A 23,950-nucleotide genomic window follows, 5' to 3' on the forward strand; every position below is an offset into this window, starting at 1 on the left:
TTAAAATGGACTAAGTCCGCTAGAAATATGCCGACCTTCTATAACCATATCACAATTGGGACAAACCCTATTGGTAGTAACTCTTTCTTGATTTTCTACTTCTATAATCAAATTAGGTTCAAGAGGGTACGCAATACAGTTTAATCTATCAATAACACTTTCAGTAATAAAAGATCTAGTTGCTCCAGAATCTAATAACATTTTGACTTCTACTGAGTTTATAACAAGCGTACATGCCACCACATCCGCGTTTTGCATGGCATCTTTCATTGTCATGTTGAAGGTTATAGCCCTTGGTTGGGCTGCTGGTGCTAATAGAGGCGGCGGTCCAGAAATTCTAAGCACATTCGCCTTTTGAACAGGCTCTTTGCAGTTCCTGGACATATGGCCTACTTTTCCACACTTGAAACAATTCATTTCTGGCTTCCCTGTTCCATTTGGGCACTCCGTCGAATAATGTCCTTTTTGGTTACACTTAAAACATGTCACGTTCAACTTATTAAACCTCCCTGGGTGTCTCTTCCCACAAACCTTACATTCCGCAATCTGAGGTCTACTCTTTTTCACTGCTTGTCCAGCTTTCTGGAACCAATTCTTCTAACTTCCATTCCCAGGCTTAAATTTTTGAAACTTCTGATTCTGACCACCCACATTCTTCCCAAACTTCCCTCTAAACTTTGAACTTCCCTGATCTTGTTCTAAGTCTTCAAAATTTCTCTTCTTTCCTCCGTTCTCTCTTTTTGTAGCTTCCCGCTCACATTCCACTATCATGGCCTTTTCACAAGTGCCGCATAGTTCTTAATTTCCAAAAGCGCCACTTGAATCCGAATCCACGGCCTAAGTCCTTGTTGGAACCTTTTGGCCTTCTTTGCTTCAGTATTCACATACTCAGGCATGAATCTAGCTAACTCCGAGAACTTCACCTCATATTCTGCCACTGACAGGTCTTTTTGCCTAAGATTCAGAAATTTTATCTCTAACTGGTCTTGCATATAACTTGGCAAATACTTATCCAGAAACATCTCGGTAAACTTTCCTCCATGATATAGCTTCTCCTTCAAGTAAAGCCTTAGAAGATTCCCACCAGTAACTTGCCTCGTCTTTAAGATAATAACTTGCATACTGTGCCTTTTTCTCATTCTTAACTTCCGTTAATTCAAAAGCTTTTTCCATTTCTCTTAACCACGATTGAGCTTTTATCGGGTCTGGAAAACCTACAAACTCTGGGGGATGTACGAACTGAAAATGTTTGAAGTTTCCGACTTTAGGGGCTACAGGTTGTTGCAAAAGTTTGAGCAAGTCGGTTCATCATAGGAGTATCTTGGTTTAGTTCTTGGTCTTGAGTTTGAGTTTCTTCTTCTTGGTGATTTGGTGAGTTGGCCATTTCTTACAAACCTGATTGAGCAATTATTTAGCAATACGATAGCATGGCATTGATATATAACAATAATGATTTTTAGAAATAACTTTTACGGGTTCTAAACTTTACCCAATTTTGCACATACAATCCTATTATTATATAATTCTCTCATCAGTTATGTGTTCTCACATGGTACATGGTATGATTTACAAGGTATTAAATATGGTTATTTAGAAATATGGTATGTAAAACAGTTAATAAAGATTTCCAGGGTCCAAAATATAAAACAAAATGAAAGAATTATGTAGGGATTCAACATTGCATAAATAGAAAAGTTGAGGTACAATAAGTTCTGGAATAAGGTACAATAATATAGCAGGGTTAAACAGAGGAAAAACTGGAAAATATCCCCTACCTACCCCCAACTTCTACCTAGCCTCTACTGGCTCCAACCAACAGTACGATAAACAGAATACAATCATAAAATGGGACTCGACATCTGACCAAGTATCCCAAGCCTACCGACGCTGAAAAAGAAAAAAAGAAAAACAACAACAACATCAACTATGGGCTCCACCAAATATCCCGCCTGTCCATCACCAACTAACCATCCAAGATCTCTCTCAGCACAGTCAACATCCAGCGAATGATCTTATGCACCCTCCGTGCCTCAGCATCAGCATCACTAGTGGACGGTCCCTCGTCCAATCTCCTCCGGGAAACCTGCTCCACCATCTGAATCCGGACTCTCCACTCATCCTCCATAACTGAAGTCCTCTGCCTAGACTCTCGAGCTAGCCTATCCACCAAAGCTTCCAACTCGGGAATACGGGAGTAAACAAAGTCTCGATCCTGGGCTAACTTGCCACCAACACTAACATGAAGCTTATGCATCTCATATTCTGGTTCAGGGGTTGGGGTCTTTGGCTCTGGCCTCAAGGGAGATACCTGCATAGGGGCCTCACTACTCTCAGATGGATCCTCCTCCTGATCTGAACTAACATACACAGGCTCCTCTGGAGAGGGTGGAATAGAGTCCACTGGGGTACCGGTCAAACTAATCTCCGAGTCGGAATCACTACCACTACTGAGGGTCCTGAGATAAAACATAACAACAATAAAAAAAAACAACATTAGGGTTAAATATGACTTCCAACTGACTCACACCCTAACTCTAGTTGCTACCTTGACCTATTCACTTTACTTAGACTATACCTAATAATCTAACTCAACTCTATATGAGTCGAACACTCTCGCGATATAGATATATACCCCAAAATACCCTTTTTATCCTAACTTGTCTCAGGGACTAGATCATGTAGCCGTGATACCAACTTATGACACCCTCAATCTCGGGGTCAGGAAATGAGGACCCACACACTAATAAACTAACAACAATTATAACATAAACCCCGATTAAATATTAACAGGACCTAAACAGGATTAAGTTTGAGACAAGACTACAACTATCAACCAGCAAATATAATTTACAACCCAAAATATTTAAAAATTCAAATACAATCGATTTCGACATGGAATCGACAGATAATCCATTGTATCTTTTACAATCCTTCCAACTAAAACATTTGCTCACATACCCTGTAACTACTTGCTCTGGTATATGCCTGTAACTACTTGCTCTGGCATATGGAAGCCTACGACACGGTAGGGGCCACCAGGTACGCTCTTACGAGCAGTGCGCCTAAGTCTAGACATCCTTTTGCTTAACTACCATGGTTAGAACAAAGCAAAATATATGAGCACAAAAGCTCAGCAAGTAACTATATAACAGTTCTATAATGCACACTAACAATATCAAAACAAACTCTTGAGGCATTATACTTTATATCTCTAGGTGGCAGATTTCTATCTTTGGCTATGCAAAGGTAATGAGGAAAGATTTGGGCTTTCAAGGATCAAGGCTCAAGATAGGGTGAAAACCGACATCCATCAAAAATCAATAGTAGGAATTTAATAAGTCTCTCAATTGACAGGAAAGTATCTAATCAAACTTCAGGAATCAATTCCAATATCAACATCAATATCAATGATACGAATCAGGGTTCTCAAATTCTATAATTTTAAATGATGTCACAATTCAACTCATTTTAATTCATTTCATTTTTTTAAGGAAGCAAATGCTAAAGGAATGTAATCATTTACTCTTTTACAAAATGATAGGGAACCCTTGATTAAAATACTTATCTTTTATATATAATACATGTGATCGGCCTGTACCGACCTCCATCTGGTCGTTGTGGTACCTATGACATTATTTCAGCCTTAAATTGGACTAGCCCTGCTAGCCTCTTACATGACTGGACTAGTCCCACTAGTCTTTTACGTCTCAATCCAATCCATCAGGAATTCGTTTGGAAAACCTTTGTGTTGGAAGAAGGAAAAATTGACTCTAAGTTCATTTTATCATTACCAAGAATGTGAAATCATTCAGACTCTTTCAAGTCGAAAATCATGCTTAAGTTCAATTCAAGATTCGAAGGAAGTGAGCGAATCGAAGGTAAACAAAGATCAATACCAAAGATCTTGATCAAATGATAAATAGGGTATTCTAGTTCAGAAATCAAAATAGTTCCAACGAGCAATACATAATAAGGTATACGGGTTATCGGAGAATTCAGGTTAATAGTTGATTACGTAAAGAGGCTTATAGATTCTATTAAGGTCACGAGATCGTAAGATAGCAAGGTAAAAATGTAAAGCATTAAGGTTCAGGATCAACAAGGTTAATATAATGGGTCAGATAGGGTTTGATAACAACTTGTAACAAGGAACAATAACAAGGTTTCTCGAGAATAAACAACAGGTTTATCATGAACATTATAAGGGAATCACTACATTATCATGGCATCAATAATTTTCCTCTCTATAATCAAATCAAAGAGAAGGCAGAGCTACTTGCCTTAATTAGATTTCCTGCTTAACTGGTATGAAGCTACTGCCATCTAAGATAGCTTTTCCTTTCCTAACCTGAATGCCTCCGCTATCCAAATCGAGAGAGAGAGAGAGAGAGAAGAGAGAAAACCGAGAGAAATGAGAGAAAAGAGAGAGGGACGGGGTGAGGAAAAAGAAAAAGGAGAGGGGAGGGGTGTATATATATACACTCAAGGGCATTTCGGTAATTAACACAAACCACTTTCCTTTATTCTATTTTTTTCCATTTACAAAATATCTATAATGAAATAATGACACACATTTTACATTCACATAATTAAACTTTTGATTTTTATCCACTAGAATACAAAATTAGCTTTCCACTAGTATTTTTAAATAAATTTTTTAACAAATAAATAATTTGTTATGGATTTTACAAATAAGTCAAAATAATAGGATTTAAACTTCATAAAATCAGTTTAAAATGTCAAACTACTCATGTAAATCTAACTAATAATTTTAGAAAGTCTCTTGTTATATTTTGAAGACAATGAAGCAAATTTCAGACCTTAATCACATTCCTTTGATTTTATAAAAATGTTTAAAGATCACTAAATCCTTTATAAATCCTTTTATAAATATTTAAAATTCCAGAAAAATCTCAGATTCGAATATGCACATAATACATATCATACAGACACATTCAGATCATCAAATAATATCTCACATACACATTTCCAAATATTATAATCCCTTTGCAACACGGGTCCCGTTCGACTTGACGGCCCGACGACACAACTTAACCCCTTAGCTGACTCATCAAACTGGAACAAGTTACTTTACGTTCCCATTTACTAATATACAATAGCGACAATTAACCAACCAAATCAATTAGCCCTTAACTTATTCACATAATCCACAATTACAACTTAAATTATACTTTATTCACTTAATTACGTCGCGAAATTCCCAGTCGCTACAGGTCGTACAATATTTTCCTTAGACGACCCTTCTTAAAAGAGATACAAGTAATCACCTCTGTCCACCACTTGTGCATAAAGTTCCCTACACCTTACGGGACTGGGTGCGTACGTGTTCAAAAAGAGGATTCTAAGAAATGCTATGACAGTTGCATCGTCAGATTTTAAAAGAAAAGAGACGCTGATCAAAGTAAATGGGTCAATATACTACGCAACCGGGAAGAAGTGAAAGAAAAAAGTATCGAAACAGAAGATGTGGAGACAGGACACGATGTGTTCACCATGGAAGAATGTGTTGATAGCAATTCAACAAAAGACAGGGAACTTCAGGGTGATATGGAGCATATCTTCATGGAGTTGGAAGATTCAAAACATACTACTCTTCCGGAGGAAGGCTCAGGGCACGCCCTAGGCGCTACGGAAGATCCCGAGCACCCCCCAGGTGTAACAACAGTTACGGGCGCGCCCCAAGAAGGCCAAGAAGGTTTTGACTTCGACCTCGATCCTTGTATGCCAGTGGCAATAGAATGGGCTGGTCCGGAGAAACACACGATTGACATCCCCGCCTCTCATGAAGATGAAAGTAAGATGTTGAAGATTGGATCGTAACTCAGATCCCTCTTGAAGGAAAAGCTCGTGGAGTTTCTAAAGGCTAATCTAGATATATTCGTATGGAGCCACGCAGACATGATGGGGATAGATCCGGAGGTAATGTATCATCACTCAAAGATAGATCCCAAAGTTAAGGGGGTGAGGCAAAAATGTTGTCCTATTAGCGGAGAAAGAGCACAAGCGTTAAAAGAAGAAATCGATAGACTGTTAAATATAGGATTGATAAAAGAATCTTTCTACCCTGAATGGTTAGCCAATCCGGTTTTAGTAATAAGCCTAATATAAAATGGAGAACTTGCGTCTATTTCACTGACTTGAATAAAGCGTGTCCCAGTGATTTACTTTCCATTACCACAATAGATCAATTGGTGGACGCTACGGCTTGGACATGCTCTTTTCAGCTTTATGGACACCTATTCCGGGTATAATCAAATCTCTATGTATGGTTCAGATCAAGAGCATACCTCTTTCATTACCAATAGAGGGTTGTATTGCTACATCAGGAATGCCATTTGGATTGATCAATACCGGAGCTACATACCAAAGGTTAGGTTTACATGTTGTTCAAAGAATAGATCGGTAAAACCATGAAGTTCTACGTGGATGAACATGCTTGTGAAGTCAAAAGAAGTCGTGAACCATGTCAAACATTTGGAAGAGATGTTTAACATTCTGTGAAAGTTCCGGATGAAGCTGGACCCCCTAAAAGTGTGTTTTTGGCGTAGAGTCGGGGAGTTTCTAGGCTTTATGGTGAACCATCGTGGCATTGAAGCGAATTCGGCAGATTTCAAATATTTGTTAAACATGAAATCACCAGCGTCAATCAAACAAGTTCAAAGTTTAACCGGGAGGATTGCTGTTTTGAATAGATTTGTATCAAAATCTTCGGACAAGTGCAAGGAGTTCTTCAAAGCTATAAAAGAAGAAGGGAAAGACTTTGTGTGGAAGGAAGAATGTGAGGAAGCGTTCAAGAAGATTAAAGAATATTTAAGTTCCCCTGCCTATATTAGCCAAACCAATAGACGGTGAAACCTTGATTCTTTACTTGGCCCTCTCGGAATATGCAATTAGCGCAAGTACTAGTACGAGAAGATGAGGAAAAATAACATCCGATGTATTATATGAGCAAAAGGTTGGTTGATGCAGAAACACGCTATACCAACATAAAAAAGTTGGTATATGCCCTTGTATTAGCCGCAAGAAAACTTCGGCCATATTTTCAAGTTCATAAGATTGAAGTAAGGACAGCTTACCCATTACGGCAGGTCATGCATAAAATGAAACCTTTAGAAAGAATGATGAAATGGAATATCGAGTTAGGACAATTTGATTTGGAGTACAAGCCAAGATCGACCATTAAGGGGCAGGCGTTGGCGATTTTCCTATTGGAGTTCCCTCCTGAAAATTTTGATGGATAGAAAGCGTTAGTCCCAATAGAGCCACACATTGAAGAGCTTCTAGAAAATAAAGAGATCCCTGAATCTTGGTGGACGTTACATATTAACGGATCTGTTAATCACGATGGTGTTGGGGCTGGTGTAATATTGGAAAATCCTGAAGGGCATCAACTAATGAGTGCGATACACTTTGCTTGGAACGCTACTAACAACGATGCCCAATACGAATCTTTGATAAGTAGTTTGAAACTAGCCTTAATGATGAAGATTACAAATCTGATTATTTGAAGCGATTCCATGTTGGTTGTACATCAGGTGAGCGGAGGATTTCAAGCTAGAGGACCACGAACAGAGATGTATCTAAGATATTCACAAAGTCTCATCCCCAAATTCAGAGAAGTATGAATTGAACAAATCCCAAGAGGGGAAAACAGTAATGTCGACACTTTGGAAAAATGAGGATCTCAAAAGGAAGCAACTTTGTTAGGAGTCAATCCTTTAGAAATCTAGGAGAAACCTATGTTGGGCTTGCTGAGCAGGCCTAACTCCACATTAGTATGATATTATCTGCTTTGGGCCGAGCCCGCACGGATTGTTTTTGGGCATATCCCAAAAGGCCTCATACTAATTGGGGTTATCTGGTTGCTTATATTCTAGCAAACTGCCCCTCCCACAAACGATGTGGGACAACTTCTAACAATCTCCTCCTTCACACATCGAGCCCGACACCTGTCAATTCTGCCTCCTGATGTGTGATCTGGCTCCCCCTTGACCCATACTGGAAGTCCATCTGGCTATCTTCTCCCCCTAGGCCCATATTGAAAGGCCCACCTGCATTTTCCTTGAGCTCATACTGGGTAGCCCATCTTCCTCCTCCTAGGTCCATTCTGGAGCTCACGTGAGATTGTTATGGACCGTCAAAACCTTATCTCTAATACCACTTGTTGGGCTTGTTGAGCAGGCCTAACTCCACATTAGTATGATATTGTCCGCTTTAGGCCGAGCCCGCACGGATTTATTTTTGGGCACATCCCAAAAGGCCTCATACTAATTGGAGTTATCTGGTTGCTTTTATTCTAGCAAACTGCCCCTCCCACAAACTATATGGGACAACTCCTAACAACCTAGCGTCCCGTATGTGAAGGTTATGCAATTTGAGTGCTCACCTGAAGAAACTTGGATGACTCCTATATGAGAGTACTTGAAGAACAGAACACTTCCGAAGGATAGGATGGCAGTTAACGACTCCGATATAGAGCAGCGCGATACGTGTAATATGATGGCGAATTATTCAAAAGAGGTTTTAATCAACCATTACTGAAGTGCATCGCGGGAGAAGGCTGTCTTAATATTCTGAAAGAAGTATATGAAGGAATCTGCGGCAATCACTTAAGGGTGGATCGCTTGCTGTAAAAATATTATATCAGGGTTACTGCCGACCAACTTTACGAGAAGATCCATTTATATTAGTTAAAGCATGTGATAGATGTCAAAGATTCACAAACTTCTCCAATATATTAACAACTCATCTAACCACTATGGCGAGTCCCTGGCCATTTGCCATGTGGGGGATTGACTTGATCGGGGAACTCCCCAAAGCCAAATGGGGTGTCAAGTACGCGATTATAGTCGTGGATTACTTTACCAAATGGGCAGAAGATATGCCCTTGGCTACCATTACGACAAAGAAGATAGTAGACTTCGTCTACAATTCTATAATATGTCGATTTGGGATTCCATATAAGTTAGTCTCCGAAAATGGAATGCAGTTTGACAACAAGAAATTGAAGATGTTGTGTGAGAACTTGAAGATACAAAAAGATTTCGCCGCAGTATATCATCCCCAAAACAACGGACAGACATAAGTTATTAATAAAATCATCAAACACACGTTGAAGACTAAGTTAGAGGATTGCAAGGGGGATTGGCCGGAAGAGCTCCCAGAGGTGTTGTGGTCATACAACACTACTCCTAGATCTACTACAGGAGAAACACCTTTCATGTTGACAAATGGCTGTGAAGCCATTGTACCGCTAGAAGTTGAAGCGTGGTCTCTTCGCAGAAATAAATTTCGCTATGAAGATAGTGAAATTACGCAACAGATTCAATTAGACCTATTGGAAGAAGTCATAATATTTTCTCAGGTAAAATTGGTGGCGTATCAGCAACGAGTATCCATATTCTATAATAAAAAGGTCAAAGTACGACCATTAAAAGTTGGCGACTTGGTATTGAAAAAGGTCATGCCTAACACGAAGATAGCTAGCCACGAAGTTTTCGGAGCTAATTGGAAAGGATCTTACAAAGTCCGAGCAGTACTTTGGGAAGGAACATATTATCTCGAGGACTTGAACGGAAAATCTATTCCTTAAGCTTGGAATGCGGAACATCTGCGGAAATATTTCCAGTAAGGCGCGGCTTCGACTCCTTACTTACTTATATGCACTATAGTTGATTCAAGTAGAGCTTAGCCCGAACAGTAGACTAGCAGCAATAAAATTCCTCCTAACCTAGGGGGTAGTGCATATACAGCAAGTTTGTAAACTAGTTGAAATAATATACTGAATTAAATTATGTGTTAAATATCAAAATAGTCACTAAAGTGAAGGCCACGTATCACTTCCTTTATCGATCCTAACAGGGTATCATTTTGATTACTAAATTCATATAAAATATCAAATAGATAAGTCAAGATATGTGATGCGAAAATAAATATAATCCTTTATTGAGTTCTATACATTTGTCTTAAACGTAACTACAATCAAATGAAATGTTGTGAATTCTAGTATTTTAGATAATATGCCTAGATTTTAAAAAAATATTTACCATTTATTTTAAATTTTATAATTATTTTATCTTACTTAATTAAAAATAAATAGTAATAAAAGTTTTAAAATCTAGATATTTTATCAAAAAAACTAGAGTTCGTAACTTTTTATTTGATTATAGTAGCGTTGAAAGAAATATGTAGAATTTAACAAAATATAATATTTACTTTCTTGTCACATTTTTGAAGACATCTTTTTGATATTTATATAGCTTTAATGATCAAAATGATATCACGATTAGAGCACTAAACGAACTGATATATCGCCAAACTTCAGATCATCAGTTTGATATTAAACCCATAAAATTGACATGTTATTTGACATTTAGGTCCAGGCCCCTCGATCGGGGACTGTTTACATATCACCCTATTTAATATAAATAGATATCTAATCTATATTTTAAGAGTTCAAATTTTAAATTTATTTATTGCGAATATCTTGCGCGGATCGGATTTTCTCATTTTCGCTTAAAATATTCACGAAAAGAAAAATGTTCAATCCCCTAAAAAAATGCTTGAATTTAGGTCTTTTCTTGATAAGTATGTTTAACAAGGGTACCCTATCAGCCTATTAGACCAATTCCAAGAGTTTGGTCCAAATTTGGACCGAACCTCGATCCAAATTTGGACCGAACCCCTCTCCAACTCCAACAATCTAAATTTCGGTCCAAATCTCAAAATTTTTATTTAATTATTTTAAGGTCTTATAATAATAAATATATTATTTTTGTATGATGTAAGATATTATCTTTATTTTTTTTATTATTAATTACTTGTTTTATTTTAAAATTATTAATAAATGAATAATAGAATTCTAATTAAATTTCAAATATATATGAAAAATAGTAAACACATTTAGTTATAATTTTTATAATAAAACCGTTAATAAAACATTACAGTCAAATTAGAAAAGTACAAATATTAACTAAATCTTAAAATATCGTTAACTAATACTAATTCTCAGAATTAGTATATTCTTCAAGGATCTCAAAACAACCAAAATAGTTACGGGCAATATTTTGACTATCTTGGAGGAAGTCGATTTAATTTGTCGGAATAAATTAATAATTTAGTTCTCATCGCATTTTCATTTATGTTGTGTTTCAAATTAAGTTTTATGTGTTGTAATCTTTAATTTAATGTTAGAATGTATTCGTAATTTGAATTCAAGAAATGCAATGATATTTATTTAATTACGTTTAAATATTTTTTAATTTAAATTATTATTTAAATAAATAATAATAATATCATAATATCGGTTAATTGCATTTATAAATACCTGAAATCAAAATTTTATGTAATAAACTGAAAGAAATACATTAAAAACTATTATTTTAATCTCGGTCCAAATTTGGACCAGTGCCGGCTTAAATTTAGGCCGGCACTGTTCATCGGTCCAGATTTAGGCCACGTGAATTTAAATCTAAATCGGTTCAAATTTGGACCTTTAAGCCACTCTTGGAGTTGGCCTTACTAGGGATTAAGACCCTGACATTTATGCGTTTTCGTGATAGCATCAGAGGTATACTGTTAACTAAATTGACATGTCACTTGACATGTATTCGTTTTCGTCCATGTATAGCATATACACCTGTTAGAAAACTGGCAATTGCAACTCTTATCAAAACTTGATGAGTTTAGATATTATATAGTATGTGTTTTTAGAGCTTTGATCCAGGTTTTCTTTTTGAAAATGTTAATTAATACACTCCACAATTATTCGAAATGTTAAAATAGATGATTAACACGCTTACTAGACGCAGATTGAGATTGCTGAAGCTTCATGGAGTTGGTAAGATGCTCTCTTTGATGCATTTTTCTATTATTTAACATCAGTGCCTCTTCATTATATTAAGTTGTTTTTATTCTTATAATTTTATAAATGACATGGTTTTGAGTTGTCTATACTATGTACTTCTGGCCTCCTTTCAATCTAGCATTTTTATAAAAAAAAGTCAAGCAATGTACGTGCCTTCTAGTTTAGGTGTCGCAATCTGGTATTCTTTTTTAAACGAAGCCAATCAATGTTTCTGTGCATGCCTTGCAGTATAGTTGACCCCGAATGTGCTCAAGTACATATTTTCATTTAGAGGATAATTTACTTATGTTTTCGATGTACATGCTCAGCCAACACCCTCCAAATTCTTGGTTTTGCAATTGTTCAATTATTCCTATATGTAATTAACTTTCAGTATCTTATTTAAATCATCTTCCAATTGTAATTTTCACTTGTTTCTTTGCTTCCTAATTGTGTGTATCTGTTGTGTGCATTAATGACTACTACAATTTCTAAAACATCACCATCTTCTGTTTCAACTTCAACTCCTACCCGCTGGGACGTTTTCTTGAGCTTCCGTGGTTCAGACACTCGGTATAAGTTTACCAGTCATTTGTACTCTGCCTTGGATCGTCATGGAGTTCGAACGTATATGGATGATCCTGAGCTACGCACAGGTGAAGTCTTGTCTGAAGCATTGCTCCAAGCTATTAAGGATTCCAAGACCTACATTGTCGTGTTTTCTGAAGATTTTGCTTCTTCACGTTGGTGCCTTGACGAGCTTGTAGAGATCTACAATTGCTACGAAACAATGAAAAGATTGGTGATTCCGGTGTATTACAACATTGATCCTTCAGATGTGCGAAATCAAACCGGGAGTTTTAAACCTGCTTTTGAAAAACATCAAACCCGTTCAGGTTCTGATACTGAGAAAGTGAAGAAGTGGCGTGTTACACTAGCAAATGTTGCTACCTTTTCAGGAAAAACTATATTAGCAAAAAGGTAATTTAAACATCTGACACTTGAGATCTGGTCTTGTTTACCTCTTGCATGATGCATCTGTGCAATATCATTAAGTAATTTTTTTTAAAGATTTATAAGTCTTACATTAATCGTCAATTAATAATGGGCGCGGGTCCACGTCTATCGATTGTAGGCAAACCATCTGTCCCGTGAACCCTAAAATCAAAAAATTAAGCGCGGATTAAATGATGTAGCCTCCTAATGATGATATACACATCAATTTCCCGTCCGGCTAAATTTTTCGCGGACATATGGTTACATTCATCGCTTGTCAGGGACCGGAGCCCTTAATAAATAAAGCATATGTATCAATTTAATTGTCAGGTTCTGAGTTTTCTTCTATAACATATAGTTAGGGATCTTACTACTGCAATTCATATATTTCAATTTCAAGTCTTAAAGATGAGGAAATAATGCATGTACATATGGATTATTGAAAAATCGAAAAAGAGAAAATATTGTATATGGTTATTTAGAGGCTCTTTTAAATGACAGCAATAATTGTATTGCAGGTCTGAAGCTGACATTGTTGATGAAATTGTTGATATCATTCTAAACGACATAAGTTCGAAGACTTTAGATGTTGCGAGATATCCAGTTGGCTTAAACTCTCGTATTAAAGACATAACAGCAATGCTTAGTAGTGCCCCGCGAGGTGTTACTAAGATTGGTATATATGGTATGGGTGGAGTGGGTAAAACAACTCTTGCCAAAGCTCTATACAATGAACTCTTGCCAGAAAGTTTCACAGGCATCTGCTTTCTAGCAAACGTTAGAGAGGTTTCAGGGACATTCAAAGGCCTAGAATCTTTGCAACAGAAACTTATTAATGATGTTCTTCAAAGTAAGAAAAAATTTGAGGTTCCCAATGTTGAAGAAGGAATTAAGTTTATACGAGAGAGATTTTGTTCAGCAAAAGTTCTAGTACTTATTGATGATATAGACAACCCTAAACAATACGAATCCTTAGTCGGATCATTTGCTTCGGGGAGTGTAGTTATTACAACTACAAGGGATCAGGAGGTACTGGATAAAATTGAGGTAGAGCCGAAATTCCAATACAAGGTAAATGAGTTGGATGATGCTGAGTCTCTGGCACTGTTTTCCCAATATGCATATGGAAGTGCTAAACCAAACAACAGCTTAATGGCATTGTCCAAAGAGATTCTGCTTCTTGCTGGTGGTGTTCCACTAGCTCTAATAGTCTTTGGAGCATTTTTGTCCAGGCGATCTGAAATAGGATGGAAATCTTATATCGAGAGACTACAACGAAATCCTGACAACACTATTCAGCAAAAACTTGTAATTTGCTTGGATGCCTTGGAATGGGACGATCCTAAGATGAAAAAAATATTCCTTGACATTGCCTGCTTTTTCATCGGTAAGAAGAAAGAAGCGGTGGTTAAGATAATGGAAACTTATTATTCTTACGTAGATCATAACATTGATATTTTAAGGAAGAGATGTTTACTCACGACCAATGATGAAGGTGAGTTGAGAATGCATGATCTGCTACGGGACATGGGAAGGGAAGTTGCGCGTAACAACTCTCCAGATGAGCCCGGAAAACATAGTAGATTGTGGGTATCGTCAGATATACGTGATGTGTTGAAGAAGCACAAGGTAATTTCTTCTCATTTTATTCAGAGTATTTTAATGATACAACATCACTCATCTGACTTTTTTGCTTATTTATACATGTATATATAATTGTTCAAAAAAATTAAAATACGAGTTAAAGAAGCGCAAGGCTTCTCTTTCCCTATCTATTAGCTCTACTTATGAAACAATGGTGAACTCTCTTCTTCATATATGTGTCAGGGGACAGAAGCAATTGAATGTATCATCCACAGTCACAAGTATGAGTTCTATGAGGATGCAATCTGGAATGAAAAATATGATATGGAAACATTCAAGAGGATGAGAAATTTGAGATTTCTTCAACTCTATTGTGTACATCTAACTGGAAGCTTTGAAGGTGCATTTGAAGATTTAAGGTGGTTCTGCTGGGATCTTTGTCCATTAGAGTGTTTACCTCCAGGATTTCACCCTGAAAAACTTGTTATCCTTGAGTTGACTCGTAGCAATATCAAAAACATGGGGGAGCTTAATCTGGTAGGTACCATGAGTATGTTTATTGCATATGACAATTTAAATGGAAAATTTCTTCTTTAATTTCTCTCGGTTGCACTCATTCTGAATGTTTTCACAGGTTTTTGAAAATTTAAAGTCTCTAGACATGTCGTATTCCATGAATTTAAGTTCAACCCCAGACTTCACTATGTTACCGTCTCTTGAAACTTTAAAACTTGTCGCCTGTAAAAGCTTAAAGGAAATCCACAAATCAGTTGGAAGTTTGAAGAGGCTCGTTTCCTTAAATTTGTGCGACTGTGTAAACCTGAAAAGCCTTCAGGACAGCATATGCAACTTGAGATCCCTGAAAAGTCTAAATATTTTTGGATGTAGTAGTTTGGAAGTATTGCCTACAGAGTTGGGGAACATTAAATCCCTGAGTGAGCTTAATGCGGAGAAACTAAGTGTTTCAAAGTTACCGGATTCGATCAGATATCTTAGCAAGCTAGTTGAGCTGAAGTTAAGTTATAACATGAACCTTAAAACTCTTTCAGACAGCATTTGCAATTTGAGACTGTTGGAAGTTCTGCATATTTCTAATTGCAGTATACTGAAAGAATTCCCCACAGAATTCGGGAACTTTGAATCCCTCAAAAAGCTCAATGCGATGGAACTTAATATTTCCGAGTTACCGAATTCAATTGGAAATCTTAGTCAGCTTGTTTACCTGAATTTATGTTCCAGCCATCACCTAAAAACTCTTCCGGACTCTATCTGCAACTTGAGAGCATTGGAAGTCCTTAATATTGGTCATTGCATTTCTCTGAAAGCATTGCCTGAAGAATTGGGGAATCTGGAATCATTAACAAGGCTGGAAGCGCGGAGTTTAACTATTTCAGAAATACCAAGTTCAATAGGAAGTCTTCGTAAACTTGTCACGCTGATTTTAAGTTATAACACGAAACTTGAAACTCTTCCGGACACCCTTTGCACCCTGAAATCACTGGAAATTCTGGATATTTCTAAATGTGAAAAATTAGAAATGTTACCAGATCAGTTGTATAAGCTGACAAGTTTAAGGCAAATAAATGCAAGATATGCCACTCTGTTAAAAGAACTTCCTGGTATTAGTCAGCTGTCAAATCTGAAACATCTTGATCTTACTGGTTGTGTTGAACTGTTGTCTCTTGCAGAACTCCCCTAATCTGAAAGTGATACGGGCAAATGGTTGTACGTCTATGAAAATATTGCCAAATCTATCCAACTTGAAACAATTGAAGAGGTTGAACCTTAGATATTGCAGTGCTTTGACAGACATTCAAGGCTTGGAGGAACTCACTTCTTTAAAAGTACTTCACTTGACAGGTTGCAACTCATCTCTTCTGGCGTCTATTTTCACAGAACGTTTCTTTCAGGTCTGATTAATCTCAAACTTTTCATGCATATTCATAGTTGTTCCAAGTTGCAACTCACAATCAATCACAACCAAGAACTAAATGATAGATTTTTACATAGTTATCCATACTAAATAAGCAAATATAACATAATCAAATGACAAAGACACGTTATCCACTACAATTTTGATGTGATAATTTAACTACTTATTGATTTATTAGGTATATCTTAATTTATTAAAAAGAATTATAAGGTGTAACTTGTGAACATGAAAATTCCCAGAGTTGGCAATTTAATGGATATATATGCCTGTGTATATTTGTTCGTTAACTTTTTTTTTTTGTTTATCGTTATATTTTGCCACAGATCTACGCTGAATTTGGACATGAAATTAGAATATACACAGGGGAGTTTCCAGATTGGATTAGTCCATCAAGTAATGCAAAAGTGCCAAAATTTTCTTTAGAATTTCTGCTAAATTCGTCTCATCATTTCGTGGGTATGCATGAAAGTGATACTCACACTGAGGACTATTTTGTGGGTATGCATGACACTGACACTGACACTGACACTGACACTGACACTGACACTGACACTGACACTGACACTGACACTGACACTGACACTGACACTGACACTGACACTGACACTGACACTGAGGAGTTTCTCGATTGCAGTAGTGAATCATCTTATTTAGAAGAGTCGATAGTGTCCTTAGATTTACTGCCAGATGTGTCACACGATTTCTTGTGGATGCGTGAAAGTAACACCGACACAGAGGAGTTTCTGGATTGCGTTAGTGAATCATTTAATACAGAAGAATCAATCGTGTCCTTAGATTTACTGCCAGATGTGTCACACGATTTCTTGTGGATGCATGAAAGTAACACTGACACGGAGGAGTTTCTGGATTGCGTTAGTGAATCATTTAATACAGAAGAATCAATCGTGTCCTTAGATTTGCTGCCAAATGTTTCACACAATTTCCTTGGAATGAATGGAACTAGCACTGATACAGAGGAGATTTCAGATCGTATTAGTGACTCCTCTGAATCAAGTGATTCAGAAGAGTCAGTGTTACTTCCGTACGATTTGCTGTCAAACAATTTTTCGGGGCTGCACGAAACCAACACTTGCACAGAGGAGCGTCTGGATTGGAGTAGTGAATCAAGTTCTTTTGAGGCAAATTCAGATTCAGACTTGCCGCCAAATGTGTCATACAGTTTCTTGGGGATGATTCTTTTCTTTGTACCATTTCAGACTTACACCTTGACATATAATGAGAAGAATATATGGGAGAGCGAATCTTTTGATGGCTGCCCTGCATTAGTAATGGTGATAGTACCGAGATCGATCTTCACAGTCAGTGATGGTGATGGTATTAGATTAACATCAGAAAATGCAGATATCTATGGGATTCATCTATTGTACAAACCACAGAATCATTTGTAAAGTAACAACTTCTGATTGTTTTCTGACTCACTCAAAAAATGGCTAAACCGGAGTTCTGAAAACGCTTTCTTTAATCGAAGCAAGTCATTTGCTTCCTGAAGCAGCTGAGCAAATTAATAGCTACTACTTGCAGAGGTAACCTAGCTACAAAACTTCTGATTAATTATTGTATTTGGATTTCAAGCATATATGCTCCATGTTTTTGCAGTATTTCTTGTCAGTTTTAATTGTGTATTATTTTAATAAAAGAAAGCCAGTCTTGAGGTAGAAATTTTTTTGAGGATGATAGAACATTACTGGGGATAGTAGATTATCAGTTGTGATTGATCAATAGATTTGAATATCTAAGCTTTTAGTACTTAGGTTACTACTTAAAGCAAACTCCTCTTAAGTTGATTGTCTGCTTCATCTGAATATATCCAGAGACCAGAAACAGAGTTTTCGATATCATCTCTCAGATAGGCATAGCTGCTACTTTCTGAAACTTTGAGCCGCCATGCACCACTTAACCTGTCACATATATCTCACAATTTAAACGTTTATTCCATTTAACTTCAACAAACAGAAGATGTATCTGCCATAATCTTGTAACACATATGTCTTTAACTAAAGTACAGACTCCGATAAGTTATCAACAATGCTATATAAACTCAGATAAACACAAAAATTATCTCCAGATTAAGAACTAAACATGTTGTACTAATTTAAACATGCTCATAAAAACAGTAATGTCAAGTTGATGACATCGATTTTCGTCAACTACCAAATAATGCTCCTGTAAACCAAACCGTTCTGGTTGAATGCTGTAGAAACTTCTATAATCTGATAAGAACTATAACTGAACCAGAATTTTGTAATATTCATGGTGCTGATATCTGAAAAACCAATTGCTGTATTCTAAGAAAAATTGTACTGATATTTTCTGAACAACAGTCGATGATTCAATCTATTTTAGCCCCTCAAATCCTCCACTAAATGAATAATGACATACCTTAACAAATGCCTATCTGAATAGTTGAAACACATAGAAGGTACTTGAATGAAGAATGTATTACATTATAGCACCATAAGAAAGAAAAGAAGCTTCGGTTAAGGTAAAACAATCTCAGCTAGGGCACAGTATTCAAAACACATCTGAAGGAGCCACCGGTTTTGAAAGCGACTCATCTATTTCTTACCACTTCCTAATGTGGAAAGTCGTTTAAATTTTTTACTATAAATGCATTTCCTATCTTCTGATAACATACATTCCCATACATCTTCGCTAACAAGCTTAAACATGTCTTCTTCTTCGCTATCTTCACCAATTTTCATTTCTCTACTGATAATTTTATCAATCTCCTCTGCTCAAGCTGTCGTCCTTGCTAGTGCGACATTTAAATATACCAATGAGGGGGAGCTAGGCGACTATGTTGTCGAATATGATGCCAACTACCGTACATTGCCTATTGCTAGATTTCCATTCCAAATTTGTTTTTACAACACAACTCCTACTGCCTTCATCCTTGGACTACGCATGGGCGATCAACGTTCTGAATCAACTATGCTTTGGGTTTGGGATGCCAACCGTGCCAAGCCGGTCCAAGAGAAAGCAACACTGACATTTGGCACGGATGGAAACCTTGTCCTAGCTGATGCTGATCGCACTGTCGCTTGGCAGACTGGCACAGCCAACAAAGATGTCGTACGTCTAGAATTGCTAACAAATGGTAATCTGGTGTTGGTTGACTCAAAGGACAAATTTGTTTGGCTAAGTTTTGATCACCCTACTTATACACTTCTACCCTGCCAATCTCTTCTATCCATTGGACCAAATAAGCTCATTAGTCGATTGTCCGATATTAAGGCCTCAGACGGGGCTTACTCTTATGTAATAGAAAGGAGCCGAGCCATTCTGAGCCAATACCAAAACTCCAATACTCTACAACAAAAATAACTTCGGAACAGGGAAAGACATTCTGAGCAAAATTCTATTTATAATCAAGCCCTTTACTCGAATAGACAGCGACACTGTTTGGGCTTATGAATTTCACCTCCAGTCTTTCATGAACAACTCCACCAGCTCTAGTGGTGATGCTGTATTGTCAAGAGCAAAGTACAATGCTACTTACTCTATGCTTCATGTTGATAGTGACGGAAACTTGAAAATTTATACATACGAAGAGCACGTTGACAATGGTGCATGGGAGGTTACATATGTGCTCTTTGATAGAGACCAAGGCCGAGAGAGCGAATGTAAGCTGCCACAAAGATGCGGCATGCTTGGAGTTTGCGAAGACGATCAATGTGTAGCTTGTCCAACGCCTAATGGACTGACAGGATGGAGCAAGACTTGTGGCAAAGGGGCTGTGGACTACTACAAAGTTGTGGGAGTTGAACATTTTACAAATGGCATAACAAGTGGATCCGGGCCAACTACAGTTGGTGATTGTAAGAAGAAATGTGACTCGGACTGCAAGTGCTTAGGTTTTTTCTACAGGGAAGATACCTCAATGTGCTTAATTGCTCCTGCACTAGGTGCTTTGAACAAAGTTTCGAATTCATCTCACGTTGCCTATGTCAAGATGTCCAAGTAGTTGATCACTGCAATGATCTTGGTATCAATCAAAACTTTGTTAAGATTAAGTGTTATTTCTAATTTAGTCCGGATTCTGGACTGTTCTTTCCTTTTTAGTGCAACTTCGCTCTGCAATACTTTGATCAATAAATGTTCCAGACACTTGGTAATGATAATACTAAATAAATAATTGAGTTTGTTTACATGAAAGGAGTTTCGTATATCTTCTGACCCATGCCAAAAATAAATGTTATACCATAAAATCTCCATGAGTATTTATCGGATTTTTAAGAAAATGGGTCGGATCACCGCCGAGTAAGAGGATGGACGAGCTCCGGGAACGCGTTTCCGGAGCTTAGGGCGCCCTTATAGGGCGCTCCCTATATGGGAGACGCTTACAATGACTATTAACGATGAGAAGTTATGACGATGATTGGTGAAGTTATTATATGTAGGTTTATGATGATCATTACGACGGAGGATCACGGCGACCATGGTGGAGGAAGTGTGCGATGACTGCTACGACGACGGTACCACGATGATCGTTATGGTAGAAGACGACGACGAGGAACAAGTATTGATAAGGATTTTATGAAGGATGATCTTAAGTCAAGGAAGAAAAAGTGAGACGATCAAGAAATGAAGAATGATCCGGGATCCGGGCTCCGGGAAAATGTTCCCGGACTCCCATAGGGCGCGCCCCGTGTGCGGTCGCTCCGCAACACAAGTAAGGTGACAAGGAAGAATTAGCGAGGAGGTTGCTCTCACAACTAAAATAGGAAGTGAACAAAGCATAAGAATCGTACAAGAAAGGAGAGGAGCCCCCGAAAGGCATGGGGAAGGATTCTGGAGAGCTCCAACCCTTCACAGGTGTGCCCCGTGAAGGGAAAGGGCCCTCCGGGAGCCCTTCATCCCGGAAAACATATCGAATGCGTCGTTCTGTAGTCTTGTGGGTTATCTAAAAAACCAATTGCTGTATTCTAAGAAAAATTATACTGATATTTTCTGAACAACAGTCGAGGATTCAATCTAAATTAGCCCCTATAATCCTCCAGTAAATGAATAATGACATACCTTTAAAATGCCTATCTGAATGAAGAATGTATTTCATTATAGCACCATAAGAAAGAAAAGAAGATTCGATTAAGGTCAAACAATCTCAGCGAGGGTACAGTATTCAAAACACATCTGAGTCGTTTAAAATATATACTATAAATACATTCCCTATTTTCTGATAACATACATTCCCATACATCTTCGCTTACAAGCTTAACCATGTCTTCTTCTTGGCTGTCTTTCCCAATTTTCATTTCACTACTGATAATTTTATCGATCTCCTCTGCTCAAGCTGCCGTCCCTGCTAGTGCGACATTTAAATATACCAATGAGGGGGAGCTAGGCGACTATGTTGTCGAATATGATGCCAACTACCGTACATTGCCTATTGCTAGATTTCCGTTTCAAATTTGTTTTTACAACACAACTCCTACTGCCTTCATCCTTGGACTACGCATGGGCGATCAACGTTCTGAATCAACTATGCGTTGGGTTTGGGATGCCAACCGTGCCAAGCCAGTCCAAGAGAAAGCAACACTGACATTTGGCACGGATGGAAACCTTGTCCTAGCCGATGCTGATGGCACTGTCGCTTGGCAGACTGGCACAGCCAACAAAGGCGTCGTACGTCTAGAATTACTAACAAATGGTAACCTGGTGTTGGTTGACTCAAAGGGCAAATTTGTTTGGCAAAGTTTTGATCACCATACTGATACACTTCTACCCGGCCAATCTCTTCTATCCAGTGGACCAAACAAGCTCATTAGTCGATCATCCGATATTGAGGCCTCAGACGGGGCTTACTCTTATGTAATAGAGAAGAGCCAGATGTCCTTGTATTACCAGCCTAACAATACCAAAACTCCAATACTCTACAACAAAAATAACTTCGGAACAGGGAAAGACATTCTAAGCCAAATTCTATTTACAATCGAGCCCTTTACTCGAATAGACAGCGACACTGTTTGGGCCTATGAATTTCACCTCCAGTCTTTCATGAACAACTCCACCAGCTCTAGTGGTGCTGCTGTATTGTCAAGAGCAAAGTACAATGCTACTTACTCTATGCTTCGTGTTGATAGCGATGGAAACTTGAAAATTTATACATACGAAGAGCACGTTGACTATGGTGCATGGGATGTCACATACGTGCTCTTTGATAGAGACCAAGGCCGAGAGAGAGAATGTAAGCTGCCACATAGATGCGGCTCATTTGGAGTTTGCGAAGACGATCAATGTGTAGCTTGTCCAACGCCTAATGGACTGACAGGATGGAGCAAGACTTGTGGCAAAGGGGCTGTGGACTACTACAAAGTTGTGGGAGTTGAACATTTTACAAATGGCATAACAAGTGGATCCGGGCCAACTACAGTTGGTGATTGTAAGAAGAAATGTGACTCGGACTGCAAGTGCTTAGGTTTTTTCTACAGGGAAGATACCTCAATGTGCTTAATTGCTCCTGCACTAGGTGCTTTGAACAAAGTTTCGAATTCATCTCACGTTGCCTATGTCAAGATGTCCAAGTAGTTGATCACTGCAATGATCTTGGTATCAATCAAAACTTTGTTAAGATTAAGTGTTATTTCTAATTTAGTCCGGATTCTGGACTGTTCTTTCCTTTTTAGTGCAACTTCGCTCTGCAATACTTTGATCAATAAATGTTCCAGACACTTGGTAATGATAATACTAAATAAATAATTGAGTTTGTTTACATGAAAGGAGTTTCGTATATCTTCTGACCCATGCCAAAAATAAATGTTATACCATAAAATCTCCATGAGAATTTATCGGATTTTTAAGAAAATGGGTCGGATCACCGCCGAGTAAGAGGATGGACGAGCTCCGGAGAACGCGTTTCCGGAGATTAGGGCGCCCTTATAGGGCGCTCCCTATATGGGAGACGCTTACAATGACTATTAACGATGAGAAGTTATGACGATGATTGGTGAAGTTATTATATGTAGGTTTATGATGATCATTACGACGGAGGATCACGGCGACCATGGTGGAGGAAGTGTGCGATGACTGCTACGACGACGGTACCACGATGATCGTTATGGTAGAAGACGACGACGAGGAACAAGTATTGATAAGGATTTTATGAAGGATGATCTTAAGTCAAGGAAGAAAAAGTGAGATGATCAAGAAATGAAGAATGATCCGGGCTCCGGGAAAATGTTCCCGGACTCCCATAGGGCGCGCCCCGTGTGCGGTCGCTCCGCAACACAAGTAAGGTGACAAGGAAGAATTAGCGAGGAGGTTGCTCTCACAACTAAAATAGGAAGTGAACAAAGCATAAGAATCGTACAAGAAAGGAGAGGAGCCCCCGAAAGGCATGGGGAAGGATTCTGGAGAGCTCCAACCCTTCACAGGTGTGCCCCGTGAAGGGAAAGGGCCCTCCGGGAGCCCTTCATCCCGGAAAACATATCGAATGCGTCGTTCTGTAGTCTTGTGGGTTATCTAAAAAACCAATTGCTGTATTCTAAGAAAAATTGTACTGATATTTTCTGAACAACAGTCGAGGATTCAATCTAAATTAGCCCCTATAA

General features: G+C 38.0%; 4 protein-coding genes and 1 pseudogene across 4 annotated transcripts; 4 read left to right on the forward strand and 1 right to left on the reverse strand.

The window, feature by feature from the left end:
- Window positions 1–1,139, reverse strand: LOC141696474 (uncharacterized). The gene is made up of 2 exons (XM_074500612.1): window positions 783–1,139; window positions 1–582 (listed from the first exon to the last, which is right to left on the reverse strand). The coding sequence occupies exons 1-2, from the start codon at window positions 1,137–1,139 to the stop codon at window positions 1–3; spliced, it is 939 nt and encodes a 312-aa protein (XP_074356713.1).
- An 11,052-nt stretch (window positions 1,140–12,191) lies between these two features.
- Window positions 12,192–16,145, forward strand: LOC141695141 (TMV resistance protein N-like). The gene is made up of 4 exons (XM_074499397.1): window positions 12,192–12,847; window positions 13,381–14,491; window positions 14,690–14,983; window positions 15,081–16,145. The coding sequence occupies exons 1-4, from the start codon at window positions 12,342–12,344 to the stop codon at window positions 16,143–16,145; spliced, it is 2,976 nt and encodes a 991-aa protein (XP_074355498.1). The 5' UTR covers window positions 12,192–12,341.
- A 34-nt stretch (window positions 16,146–16,179) lies between these two features.
- LOC141695142 (uncharacterized) lies at window positions 16,180–18,045 on the forward strand. Its single transcript, XM_074499398.1, has 2 exons — window positions 16,180–16,356; window positions 16,703–18,045. The coding sequence occupies exons 1-2, from the start codon at window positions 16,180–16,182 to the stop codon at window positions 17,786–17,788; spliced, it is 1,263 nt and encodes a 420-aa protein (XP_074355499.1). The 3' UTR covers window positions 17,789–18,045.
- A 1,022-nt stretch (window positions 18,046–19,067) lies between these two features.
- Window positions 19,068–20,364, forward strand: LOC141695050 (EP1-like glycoprotein 2; annotated as a pseudogene).
- A 1,256-nt stretch (window positions 20,365–21,620) lies between these two features.
- Window positions 21,621–22,928, forward strand: LOC141696807 (EP1-like glycoprotein 2). The gene has a single exon (XM_074500930.1). The coding sequence runs from the start codon at window positions 21,621–21,623 to the stop codon at window positions 22,926–22,928; it is 1,308 nt and encodes a 435-aa protein (XP_074357031.1).
- The last annotated feature ends 1,022 nt before the right edge of the window (window positions 22,929–23,950 follow it).

The sequence above is a fragment of the Apium graveolens genome, chromosome 11 (assembly GCF_009905375.1).
Source record: "Apium graveolens cultivar Ventura chromosome 11, ASM990537v1, whole genome shotgun sequence".
Classification (NCBI taxonomy): Eukaryota; Viridiplantae; Streptophyta; class Magnoliopsida; order Apiales; family Apiaceae; genus Apium; species Apium graveolens.

Bases quoted from the DNA above. Each gene is read 5' to 3' on its own strand.
- LOC141696807 (XM_074500930.1), top strand. From the start codon at position 21,621: ATGTCTTCTTCTTGGCTGTCTTTCCCAATTTTCATTTCACTACTGATA.
- LOC141696474 (XM_074500612.1), bottom strand. From the start codon at position 1,139: ATGAGAAAAAGGCACAGTATGCAAGTTATTATCTTAAAGACGAGGCAA. The intron at 583-782 runs GTGAAAAGGCCA...AATTGGTTCCAG, and splicing joins TTAAGAACTATGCGGCACTT to AAAGCTGGACAAGCAGTGAA.
- LOC141695142 (XM_074499398.1), top strand. From the start codon at position 16,180: ATGAAAATATTGCCAAATCTATCCAACTTGAAACAATTGAAGAGGTTG. The intron at 16,357-16,702 runs GTCTGATTAATC...ATTTTGCCACAG, and splicing joins TCACAGAACGTTTCTTTCAG to ATCTACGCTGAATTTGGACA.
- LOC141695141 (XM_074499397.1), top strand. From the start codon at position 12,342: ATGACTACTACAATTTCTAAAACATCACCATCTTCTGTTTCAACTTCA. The intron at 12,848-13,380 runs GTAATTTAAACA...ATTGTATTGCAG, and splicing joins AAAACTATATTAGCAAAAAG to GTCTGAAGCTGACATTGTTG. The intron at 14,492-14,689 runs GTAATTTCTTCT...TATATGTGTCAG, and splicing joins ATGTGTTGAAGAAGCACAAG to GGGACAGAAGCAATTGAATG.